The 13,655-nt window shown below is 44.7% G+C and overlaps 1 protein-coding gene across 1 annotated transcript; it reads left to right on the top strand.

Moving 5' to 3' along the window:
- Nucleotides 1–12,257: 12,257 nt before the first annotated feature.
- On the top strand, nt 12,258–13,454 carry LOC125512415 (uncharacterized). The gene is made up of 2 exons (XM_048677538.2): nt 12,258–12,467; nt 12,558–13,454. The coding sequence occupies exons 1-2, from the start codon at nt 12,258–12,260 to the stop codon at nt 13,263–13,265; spliced, it is 918 nt and encodes a 305-aa protein (XP_048533495.2). The 3' UTR covers nt 13,266–13,454.
- The last annotated feature ends 201 nt before the right edge of the window (nt 13,455–13,655 follow it).

Here is a 13,655-nt window from a genome sequence, read left to right as displayed (position 1 = left end):
CCTCCGGGGCAGGTGGACCCTCCCGGTGGACCCCCGGAACCCCTCCGGTGGTCCCGGTACAATACCGGTATACCCCCGAATATTTCCGGTGACCGTATGATGACTTCCCATATATAAATCTTCACCTCTGGACTATTCCGGAACTCCTCATGACGTCCGGGATCTCATCCGGGACTCCAAACAACATTTGGTAATCACATACAAATCTTCCTAATAACCCTAGCGTCATCGAACCTTAAGTGTGTAGACCCTACGGGTTCGGGAACCATGTAGACATGACCGAGACAACTCTCCGGCCAATAACCAACAGCGGGATCTGGATACCCATGTTGACTCCCACATGTTCCACGATGATCTCATCGGATGAACCACGATGTTGAGGATTCAAGCAATCCCGTATACAATTCCCTTTGTCAATCGGTACGTTACTTGCCCGAGATTCGATCGGCGGTATCCCAATACCTCGTTCAATCTCGTTACCGGCAAGTTACTTTACTCGTTGCGTAACACATCATCCCGTGACCAACCCTTAGTCTCATTGAGCTCATTATGATGATGTCTTACCGAGTGGGCCCACAGATACCTCTCCGTCATACGGAGTGACAAATCCCGGTCTCGATTCGTGCCAACCCAACAGACACTTTCAGAGATACCCGTAGTGCACCTTTATAGTCACCCAGTTACTTGTGACTTTGGCACACCCAAAGTATTCCTACAGTATCCGGGAGTTGCACAATCTCATGGTCTAAGGAAAAGATACTTGACATTAGAAAAGCTTTAGCAGATGAACTACATGATCTTGCGCTATGCTTAGGATTGGGTCTTGTCCATCACATCATTCTCCTAATGATGTGATCCCGTTATAAATGACATCCAATGTCCATGATCAGGAAACCGTAACCATTTATTGATCAACGAGCTAGTCAACTAGAGGCTCACTAGGGACATGTTGTGGTCTATGTATTCACACATGTATTACGATTTCCTGATAACACAATTATAGCATGAACAATAGACAATTATCATGAACAAGGAAATATAATGATAACCATTTTATTATTGCCTCTAGGGCATATTTCCAACAGTCTCCCACTTGCACTAGAGTCAATAATCTAGTTACATTGTGATGAATCGAACACCCATAGAGTTCTGGTGTTGATCATGTTTTGCTCGAGGAAGAGGTTTAGTCAACGGATCTGCGACATTCAGGTCCGTATGCACTTTACAAATATCTATGTCTCCATTTTGAACATTTTCACGAATGGAGTTGAAGCAGCGCTTGATATGCCTGGTCTTCCTATGAAACTTGGGCTCCTTGGCAAGGGCAATAGCTCCAGTGTTGTCACAGAAGAGAGTCATCAGGCCCAACGCTTTGGGAATAAGTCATAGGTCGGTAATGAACTCCTTCATCCAGATTGCTTCTTGTGCTGCCTCCGAGGCTGCCATGTACTCCGCTTCACATGTAGATCCTGCCATGACGCTTTGCTTGCAACTACACCAGCTGACTGCCCCACCATTCAAAATATACACGTATCCGGTTTGTGACTTAGAGTCATCCAGATCTGTGTCGAAGCTAGCATCGACGTAACCCTTTACGACGAGCTCTTCGTCACCTCCATAAACGAGAAACATATCCTTAGTCCTTTTTAGGTACTTCAGGATATTCTTGACCGTTGTCCAGTGTTCCATGCCGGGATTACTTTGGTACCTTCCTACCAAACTCACGGCAAGGTTTACATCAGGTCTGGTATACAGCATGGCATACATAATAGACCCTATGGCCGAGGCATAGGGGACGACACTCATATTTTCTCTATCTTCTTCCGTGGTTAGGCATTGAGCCGTGCTCAATCTCATACCTTGCAATACAGGCAAGAACCCCTTCTTGGACTGATCCATATTGAACTTCTTCAATATCTTGTCAAGGTACGTACTTTGTGAAAGACCAATGAGGCGTCTCGATCTATCTCTATAGATCTTGATGCCTAATATATAAGAAGCTTCTCCAAGGTCCTTCATTGAGAAACACTTGTTCAAGTAGGCCTTTATGCTTTCCAAGAATTCTATATCATTTCCCATCAATAGTATGTCATCCACATATAATATGAGAAATGCTACAGAGCTCCCACTCACTTTCTTGTAAACACAGGCTTCTCCATAAGTCTGCGTAAACCCAAACACTTTGACCATCTCATCAAATCGAATGTTCCAACTCCGAGAGGCTTGCACCAGCCCATAGATTGAGTGTTGGAGCTTGCACACCTTGTCAGCATTCTTAGGATCGACAAAACCTTCTGGCTGCATCATATACAATTCTTCCTTAAGGAAACCATTAAGGAATGTCGTTTTGACGTCCATTTGCCATATCTCATAATCATATAATGCGACAATTGCTAACATGATTCAGATGGACTTCAGCTTCGCTACGGGTGAGAAAGTCTCATCATAGTCAACCCCTTGAACTTGTCGATAACCCTTAGCGACAAGTTGGGCCTTATAGATGGTCACATTACCATCCGCGTCTGTCTTCTTCTAAAAGATCCATTTATTTTCTATGGCTCGCCGATCATCGGGCAAGTCAGTCAAAGTCCATACTTCATTTTCATAGATGGATCCTATCTCGGATTTCATGGCTTCCAGCCATTTGTCGGAATATGGGCCCGCCATCGCTTCTTCATAGTTCGAAGGTTCACCATTGTCTAACAACATGATTTCCAGGAAAGTGTTGTCGTACCACTCTGGTGCGGAACGTGTCCTTGTGGACCTACGAAGTTTAGTAGCAACTTGATCTGAAGTTTCATGATCATCATCATTAACTTCCTCTCTAGTCGGTGCAGGCACCTCAGGAACATTTTCTTGAGCTGCGCCACTCTCCGGTTCAAGAGGCAATACTTCATCAAGTTATACTTTCCTCCCACTTACTTCTTTCGAGAGAAACTCTTTCTCTAGAAAGGATCCATTCTTGGCAACAAAGATCTTGCCTTCGGATCTGAGGTAGAAGGTATACCCAATAGTTTCTTTAGGGTATCCTATGAAGACGCATTTTTCCGATTTGGGTTCGAGCTTTTCAGGTTGAAGTTTCTTGACATAAGCATCGCATCCCCAAACTTTCAGAAACGACAACTTAGGTTTCTTACCAAACCACAATTCATACGGTGTCATCTCAACGGATTTCGATGGAGCCCTATTTAAAGTGAATGCGGCAGTCTCTATAGCATAACCCCAAAATGACAGCGGTAGATCGGTAAGAGACATCATAGATTGTACCATATCTAATAGAGTGCGATTACGACGTTCGGACACACCATTACGCTGAGGTGTTCCAGGCGGCATGAGTTTTGAAACAATTCCGCATTTCCTTAAGTGCGTGCCAAATTTGTGACTCAAATACTCTCCCCCATGATCTGATCGTAAGAACTTGATTTTCCTGTCACGTTGATTCTCAACCTCACTCTGAAATTCCTTGAACTTTTCAAAGGTCTCAGACTTGTGTTTCATTAAGTAGACATACCCATATCTACTCAAGTCATCAGTGAGGGTGAGAACACAACGATAGCCACCGCGAGCCTCAACACTCATTGGGCCGCACACATCAGTATGCATGATTTCCAATAAGTTGGTTGCTTGCTCCATTGTTCCGGAGAACGGAGTCTTGGTCATTTTGCCCATGAGGCATGGTTCGCATGTGTCAAATGATTCATAATCAAGAGACTCCAAAAGTCCATCTGCATGGAGTTTCTTCATGCGTTTGACACCAATGTGACCAAGGTGGCAGTGCCACAAGTATGTGGGACTATCATTATCAACCTTACATCTTTTGGCATTCACACTATGAATATGTGTAACATCACGTTCGAGATTAAATAAGAATAAACCATTGACCAGCGGGGCATGACCATAAAACATGTCTCTCATATAAATAGAACAACCATTATTCTCAGATTTAAATGAGTAGCCATCTCGCATTAAACGAGATCCAGATACAATGTTCATGCTCAAAGCTGGTACTAAATAACAATTATTGAGGTTTAAAACTAATCCTGTAGGTAAATGTAGAGGTAGCGTGCCGACGGCGATCACATCGACCTTGGAACCATTCCCGATGCGCATCGTCACCTCGTCCTTCGCCAGTCTCCGTTTATTCCGCAGTTCCTGTTTTGAGTTACAAATATGAGCAACTGCACCGGTATCAAATACCCAGGAGCTACTACGAGCGCTGGTTAGGTACACATCAATAACATGTATATCACATATACCTTTGGCATTTCTGGCCTTCTTATCCGCTAAGTACTTGGGGCAGTTCCGCTTCTAGTGACTGTTTCCCTTGCAATAAAAGCACTCAGTCTCAGGCTTGGGTCCATTCTTTGGCTTCTTCCCAGCAGCTTGCTTACCGGGCGCGGCAACTCCCTTGCCGTCCTTCTTGATGTTCTTTTTACCCTTGCCTTTCTTGAACTTAGTGGTTTTATTCACCATCAACACTTGATGTTCCTTTTTGATTTCCACCTCCGCTGATTTCAACATTGAATATACCTCAGGAATGGTATTTTCCATCCCCTGCATATTGAAGTTCATCACAAAGCTCTTGTAGCTAGGTGGGAGCGACTGAAGGATTCTGTCAACGACCGCATCATCCGGGAGATTAACTCCCAGCTGAGACAAACGGTTGTGCAACCCAGACATTTTGAGTATGTGCTCGCTGACGAAACTATTCTCCTCCATCTTACAACTGTAGAACTTGTCGGAGACTTCATATCTCTCGACCCGGGCATGAGCTTGGAAAACCATTTTCAGCTCTTGGAACATCTCATATGCTCCGTGTTGCTCAAAACGCTTTTGGAGCCCCGGTTCTAAGTTGTAAAGCATGCCGCACTGAACCAGGGAGTAATCATCACTACGCGTCTGCCAAGCGTTCATAACGTCTTGTTCTGCTGGGAAAACAGGTGCTTCACCTAGCGGTGCATCAAGGGCATATGCTTTCCTAGCAGCTATGAGGATAATCCTTAGGTTACGGACCCAGTCCGTGTAGTTGCTGCCATCGTCTTTCATCTTGGTTTTCTCTAGGAATGCGTTGAAGTTGAGGGCAACATTAGCGTGGGCCATTTGATCTACAAGACATATTGCAAAGAATTTTAGACTATGTTCATGATAATTAAGTTCATCTAATCAAATTATTTAATGAACTCCCACTAAGATAGACATCCCTCTAGTCATCTAAGTGATACATGATCCGATTCAACTAGGCCGTGTCCTATCATCACGTGAGACGGACTAGTCATCATCGGTGAACATCTTCATGTTGATCGTATCTTCTATACGACTCATGTTCGACCTTTCGGTCTTCCGTGTTCCGAGGCCATGTCTGTACATGCTAGGCTCGTCAAGTCAACCTAAGTGTATTGCGTGTGTAAATATGGCTTACACCCGTTGTATGCGAACGTTAGAACCTATCACACCCGATCATCACGTGGTGCTTCGGAACAACGGACCTTAGCAATGGTGCATAGTTAGGGGGAACACTTTCTTGAAATTATTGCGAGGGATCATCTTATTTATGCTACCGTCGTCCTAAGCAAATAAGATGTAAAACATGATAAACATCACATGCAATCAAATAGTGACATGATATGGCCAATATCATTTTGCTCCTTTTGATCTCCATCTTCGGGGGGCCATGATCATCATTATCACCAGCATGAAACCATGACCTCCATCATCATGATCTCCATCATCGTGTCTTCATGAAGTTGTCTCGCCAACTATTACTTCTACTACTATGGCTAACCGTTAGCAATAAAGTAAAGTAATTACATGACATTTATGTTGACACGCAGGTCATAAATAAATTAAGACAACTCCTATGGCTTCTGCCGGTTGTCATACTCATCGACATGCAAGTCGTGATTCCTATTACAAGAACATGATCAATCTCATACATCACATATATCATTCATCACATCCTTTTGGCCATATCACATCACACGGCATATGCTGCAAAAACAAGTTAGACGTCCTCTAATTGTTGTTGCAAGTTTTTACGTGGCTGCTATAGGTTTCTATCAAGAACGTTTCTTACCTACGCCAAAACCATAATGTGATATGCCAATTTCTATTTACCCTTCATAAGGCCCTTTTCATTGAATCCGATCCGACTAAAGTGGGAGAGACAGACACCCGCTAGCCACCTTATGCAACTAGTGCATGTCAGTCGGTGGAACCAGTCTCACGTAAGCGTACGTGTAAGGTTGGTCCGGGCCGCTTCATCCCACGATGCCGCCGAATCAATATAAGACTAGTAACGGCAAGTAAATTGACAAAATTGACGCCCACAACAACTTGTGTTCTACGCATAGACCTAGCTCTGATACCACTGCTGGGGATCGTTGAAGAAATTAAAAAAATTCTACGCATCACCAAGATCAATCTATGGAGTAACTAGCAATGAGAGGGGAGTGCATCTTCATACCCTTGAAGATCGCGAGTCGGAAGCGTTGCAAGAATGCGGTTGGAGGAGTCATACACGTAGCGATTCAGATCGCAGCTGAATGCGATCTGAGCACCGAACAACGGTGCCTCCGTGTTCAACACACGTGCATCCCGGTGACGTCTCCCGCGCCTTGATCCAGCAAGGAGGAGGGAGAGGTTGAGGAACAAGGCTCCAACAGCAGCACGACGGCACAGTGGTGATGGAGTGGCAGTTCTCCGGCAGGGCTTCGCCAAGCTCACGCGGAGGAGGAGAGGTGTTGGGGAGGGGAGGGGTTGCACCTTGGATGTGGTGTTGCAGCCCTCCCCTCGCCCGTCTATTTATAGGGAGAAGGGCGAAGGGGGCCGGCCCCTCTAGATGAGATCTAGAGGGGGGCGGCGGCTGCTACCTCTTGAGCTTGAGTTGGTTTTCCCCGAAGAGGAAGGGATGATGCAGCAAAGTAGCGTAAGTATTTCCCTCGGTTTTTGAGAACCAAGGTATCAATCCAGTAGGAGGCCACGCTCAAGTCCCTCGTACCTGCACAAAACGATAGCTACTTGCAACCAACGCAATTAGGGATTGTCAATCCCTTCATGGTCACTTACGAGAGTGAGATCTGATAGATATAATATTTTTGGTATTTTTGGTATAAAGATGCAAAGTAAAAAGTAAAGGAAAAGTAAAAAAGCAAAGGAAGATTAAAGTGATGGAGATTGATATGATAAGAATAGACCCGGGGGCCATAGGTTTCACTAGTGGCTTCTCTCAAGAGCATAAGTATTCTACGGTGGGTGAACAAATTACTATTGAGCAATTGACAGAATTGAGCATAGTTATGAGAATATCTAGGCATGATCATGTATATAGGCATCACATCCGTGACAAGTAGACCGAAACGATTCTGCATCTACTACTATTACTCCACTCATCGACAGCTATCCAGCATGCATCTAGAGTATTAAGTTAAAAACAGAGTAACGCCTTAAGCAAGATGACATGATGTAGAGAGATAAATTCATGCAATATGAAATAAACCCCATCTTGTTATCCTCGATGGCAACGATGCAATACGTGCCTTGCTGCCCCTTCTGTCACTGGGAAAGGACACCGCAAGATCGAACCCAAAGCTAAGCACTTCTCCCATGGCAAGAACTACCAATCTAGTTGGCCAAACCAAACGGATAATTCGAAGAGACTTGCAAAGATAACCAATCATACATAAAAGAATTCAGAGAAGATTCAAATATTATTCATAGATAGACTTGATCATAAACCCACAATTCATCGGTCTCAACAAACACACCGCAAAAAGAAGATTACATCGAATAGATCTCCACAAGAGAGGGGAGAACTTTGTACTGAGATCCAAAAAGAGAGAAGAAGCCATCTAGCTACTAACTATGGACCCGAAGGTCTGAGGTAAACTACTCACACTTCATCAGAGAGGCTATGATGATGTAGAAGCCCTCCGTGATGACGGCCCTCTCCGGCGGAGCTCCGGAACAGGCCCCAAGATGGGATCTCGTGGATACAGAAAGTTGCGGCGGTGGAATTAGGTTTTTGGCTCCCGTTCTGATTGTTTGGGGGTACGTATGTATATATAGGAGGAAGAAGTACGTCGGTGGAGCATCGAGGGGCCCACGAGGCAGGGGGCGCGCCATAGGGGGGCACCCCCCACCCTCGTGACCACCTCTCTGATGCCTTGGCGTAGGGTCCAAGTCTCCTGGATCACGTTCGGTGAGAAAATCACGTTCCCGAAGGTTTCATTCCGTTTGGACTCCGTTTGATATTTCGTTTCTTCAAAACACTGAAATAGGCAAAAAAAACAGCAATTCTGGGCTAGGCCTCCGGTTAATAGGTTAGTCCCAAAAATAATATAAAAGTGTAAAATAAAGCCCAATATAGTCCAAAACAGTAGATAATATAGCATGGAGCAATCAAAAATTATAGATACGTTGGAGACGTATCAGCGGCCAAGGGGGAGGGGGATTGCCCCCCAAGCAAGGGGCGGCGCCCCCCTTTAGGGTTCCCCCCAAACCCTAGGCGCATGGGCCCTAGGGGGGAATGGCGCCCAGCCCACTAGGGGCTGGTTCCCTTCCACCTACAGCCCATAAGGCCCTCTAGGGCAGGTGGACCCTCCCAGTGTACCCCCGGAACCCCTCCGGTGGTCCCGGTACAATACCGGTATACCCCCGAATATTTCCGGTGACCGTATGATGACTTCCCATATATAAATATTCACCTCCTAACTATTCCGGAACTCCTCGTGACGTTCGGGATCTCATCCGGGACTCCGAACAACATTCGGTAATAACATACAAATCTTCCTAATAACCCTAGCGTCATCGAAGCTTATGTGTGTAGACCCTACGGGTTCGGGAACCATGCAGACATGACCGAGACAACTCTCCAGCCAATAACCAACAGCGGGATCTGGATACCCATGTTGGCTCCCACATGTTCCATGATGATCTCATCGGATGAACCACGATGTCGAGGATTCAAGCAATCCCGTATACAATTCCCTTTGTTAATCGGTACGTTACTTGCCCGAGATTCGATCGTTGGTATCCCAATACCTCGTTCAATCTCGTTACCAGCAAGTCACTTTACTTGTTGCGTAACACATCATCCCGTGACCAACCCTTAGTCACATTGAGCTCATTACGATGATGTCTTACCGAGTGGGCCCACAGATACCTCTCCGTCATACGGAGTGACAAATCCCAGTCTCGATTCGTGCCAACCCAATAGACACTTTCAGAGATACCCGTAGTGCACCTTTATAGTCACCCAGTTACGTTGTGACGTTTGGCACACCCAAAGTATTCCTACAGTATCCGGGAGTTGCACAATCTCATGGTCTAAGGAAAAGATACTTGACATTAGAAAAGCTTTAGCAGACGAACTACACGATCTTGCGCTATGCTTAGGATTGGGTCTTGTCCATCACATCATTCTCCTAATGATGTGATCCCGTTATCAATGACATCCAATGTCCATGGTCAGGAAACCGTAACCATCTATTGATCAACGAGCTAGTCAACTAGAGGCTCACTAGGGACATGTTGTGGTCTATGTATTCACACAAGTATTACGATTTCCTGATAACACAATTATAGCATGAACAATAGACAATTATCATGAACAAGGAAATATAATAATAACCATTTTATTATTTCCTCTAGGGCATATTTCCAACATTTCTATCTTGAGAGAAGCCTCTAGTGAAACCTATGGCCCCGGGTCTACTTTCCATCATATAAATTTCTGATGTACAATTTTAGTTTCCTATTTACTTTCCTTGCAATCTTTTACTTTTCGTTCCATAAACCAAAAATACCAAAAATATTGCTTTACCGTTTAACCATCTATATCAGATCTCACTTTGCAATAACCGTGAAGGGATTGACAACCCCTTTATCGCGTTGGGTGCAAGTTGGTGTTTGTTTGTGTAGGTATTCGGTGGCTTGTGCGTTGTCTCCTACTGCATTGATACCTTGGTTCTCAAAACTGAGGGAAATACTCACTCTACTTTGTTGCATCACTCTTTCCTCTTCAAGGGAAAAAACAACACAAGCTCAAGAGGTAGTAGCTTCCTCTCTAGAAAAGGCCCTTTTACCCCTTTTCCTATTTCCAGAAAAGAAGAGAGAAAGAGAAATGTAGGGTAGTTTTGGAAGGGATAAAAATGAGATGAAGTTATTTCTGTGGAAGCTTAATGATGTTGTTAATTTTAAAAGTAGTTTGAGGATTTTTAGGAAAGTTTAAATTCACACAAGTTTGACTAATTTCAAAAAAATTGAATTTGAAACCCAATTCAACTGAACTCCAAATTGGCTCAAATTTTAGGAGGTGCCCCTACACACTAAATGTAATTTAAGAGGGAAAATGGAACATTTAACTTGCAGCTCAAATTTCCAAAAGCTCTTTAAGATAGAAGTTGAAAGTGTGTTGGAGATTTTGGAAAGTTGTCAAGTGACTTACCAAAAGTGAACAAAAATTCAAGTTGATGTGAAAATAATTCAAAACCAACTCACACAAACATCAAATAAATATTTAAAATAGGTCCTTAGGCTGGGTTTTTTGGTTTGGGCTGTTACAATCCACCATGGAGGTGATGAGATTCTTCTGTTTATCACACCCATGCCTTCTCAATCTATTTAATTTGAAATATCGGATGAAGAGTAGTTTTATCCTGCTGCAATACTTCCTGTTCATGCTCTGCCATTCCTTCTCGTGATGTGAGATACTTTTTGTAATGACGTGTTGATGTACCAAATATTTGTTGTATGTCAAAACTAATTATGCACTGTAAAGACAAAATGCCTGTTTAAAGATGTGTTATCGAACATCATGTTGTTATGTTGTATGCCTATACTAATTAAGTATTGTGAAGTAGTTTTTAATGTTATATGCTTCTGTCATGAGATTTTGGTATAGAGTGGCAAGCACCATTTTATGGTGTGTTAAGGAAGTTAGATGTTTCTTAGAGAAATGACAGTGATACACAAAAGTTAAATACTGAAGCGGTATAGAAATGTTAGACCACATAATTGACATTATCAACGTGAGCATATACGAAAAGGAATAACTGGATTTCAATTTGAGAAACTCAAGTCATAAGGAAAATAAATGTGACTTGAATATGTCTAAAACTCTAACATGGCAAGCAAAATCCAAGAACACACATTTAAACCCATGAGCCTATTTTTTTAAAAAAAATCCCTTAAGCTAACCCCTCTATCATTTCACGCTTACAATTAACCATCACACAAAAATGGAAATGAAATGTGACGGCCGAAAACATCGCCTAAAATCTGTCCAGAATGTCCCCAAATTTGGCTAGGGGGCTGCTCGGGGAGGAAATCAACAAGTGACAATTCCCGTCGTGATAATTAATCCTTGCCGACACTTTTTTCTCGTCACTAAGATTTTTGTCACTGATAATCGCACATTTTTGTAGTGAATAGATAAGGAAGAGCCATATGATAAGGGAAAGAAGAGTTAATGTTTATCAAGGCAGAGGTCTGTCATATAGCAAAGTGGAGGGGAGGACACTAGATGCACGAAGCGTGCCCGAGGATACTAGGCGGGGATGGTGAGGAGAAAGTTAACGAGTTCACCTTCTCGAGGATAATTAAGAGCACCTAAAGTTGGAAACAAACATGAATAATGTGTTGAAGGGTGAGACAAACTAGAAGCCTCGGATATCGACCTCCAAGTAACGTGGCATATGTTCTTTTAGTGGCGTGAACAATAGCCTTGAAAATGAGTCGGTGCTCAATCCTTAATTTGGCATGCCATTAACAACACGATATTACTCGCTCTCTTTCGGTTGATAAAACCCACGAGTATCCTAAGATCGTCAATTTGGCCAGTGCAACAAGAGTTATATGCCACAAAAAGTGTACCATTAAATTTGAACGCGAAATGAGCTTTCTGATGATATATCTTTTTTATTATATAACTCGTATTTCGTTTGTCAAATTAACGATCTAGGAATGTGAGCATGCCTTATGAGTGAAAAAGAACAAGGAAAATAATCATTTGGCATGAATGGTGAGTTATCTCAAAAACAATAATATGGAAAATAAAGGAGAAACATGGCAACTCTCCAAATTCACCATGTAAAAACTGTAATTGTCAAAAAAAAACATGTAAAAACTGTAGGCCGGAAATAGAAGAGGTCGCAAGACAACACCCCCGGTAAACGCCCGGCCCACGGCAAACCGGTGAGGCCCACCAGCACTCCCCCCATAAAGACCGCAAGGAAATCGAGAGGGGGGAGCGTGACAGGATGAATGGTATAAGTATATATACCAGGATACTATCGGAGACCCTTCTTCGACTTTATACCCTAGCAGGCCAAGTAAAAAAGGGAATGGTGCCGCCGTGGACCCGCGATGTCGAGGAGGCGATGGCGAACGCGGAGGAGGAGGAGGACGTCGAGGAGCCCCTCGACTGCGGCATCTGCTTCCTTCTACTCGATGCGCCGCCGACCTTCATGGTACGTACACGCATGCAATATTTACCCAATCCAATCTAATCAACCGGCCGGAAGCAATCTACGCCGTGCTGATTTCGATTTGCTTTGCAGTGCGAAGCTGGGCACCTGATCTGCTCGCCCTGCCGCGACATGCTCGGGCTGGCGGCGGGGACGTGCCACGTCTGCAGCGCCAAGGCCGCCCGCCTCGGCTCTCGCCGGAGCCTCGGCCGCGACGTCTGGCCGGTCTACTATGAGCCCCGCGACCGCTGCGGCGCGCTCCGCGGGCCGTGCCGCTGCCCAGGCGACGCCTGCGGCTTCGTCGGCAGCACGGCGGCGCTCCTCTGTCACTTCGTCAGCGCTCATGACTGGCCGGTCCACGCCGGGGTGACCTCCGGGGACAGCATCGCCGTCCGCCTGCAGGACGGCTTCAACATCGTCGCCGTCGACTGCATCGGCGGCGCCTCCGGGCAAGACCGCCTGGAATTCCCCGGAAGGTATCTGCTCGTGCTGGAGATGATCCAGCAGACATTCGGCCGCACGGTCTTCGCCTTCTGCCTACGTCCCGACGCCGCCTTCTGGGAGAAGGAGGCGCAGTGCCGCGTCAGCCTCTACTACTCGCGCAACATCCTCGACGGCGACGATGACAAGCCGCCGGTTCAGTGCTACTACCAGACAACCAAGGCCAGCGTGACGTGCACCGATCTCTCCAGCGGGCTGCCCGACCCCGAGGACTGCTTCCAGGCTCACGTGTACCGCTCCGTCGACCTGGAGGACAACGAGGACACCGTCGAGGTGACGCTCAGGATTCTCATCAACTGATCCCTGGAGGTTGCAGCAGGTGACATTGTTTGTGCTATATTTGATTGATCTGAAATATGTTGGGTGTTTGGTTTGTTATGTTACACATCTGCCGAAACTGTAGTATGATGCGGTTTGATGTTATATACTCTTTATACTTGAGCATGTTATATGTCACTATAGTTGGAATGTTTGTACTTGAGCATGTTATGTCACTATAGTTGGAATGTTTGTTGTGTTCATAGAATCATATACTCATCTATTAAAAATGGTTTATATTGAAAACAATCGTCTATTTTGCTATATCTATGTTGCAATAGATGAATATGTTCTCTTAGGGCGAAAGTTGCGATCGAGTCTCCATATTTGGTACACCCGCAAAATTTGGACATGATTTTATTGTCATTAATT

This window comes from Triticum urartu, chromosome 1A (assembly GCF_056163025.1).
Source record: "Triticum urartu cultivar PI428250 chromosome 1A, HENAU_Tu73, whole genome shotgun sequence".
NCBI classification, from domain to species: Eukaryota; Viridiplantae; Streptophyta; class Magnoliopsida; order Poales; family Poaceae; genus Triticum; species Triticum urartu.
This window is presented reverse-complemented; position numbering and strand designations above follow the sequence as displayed.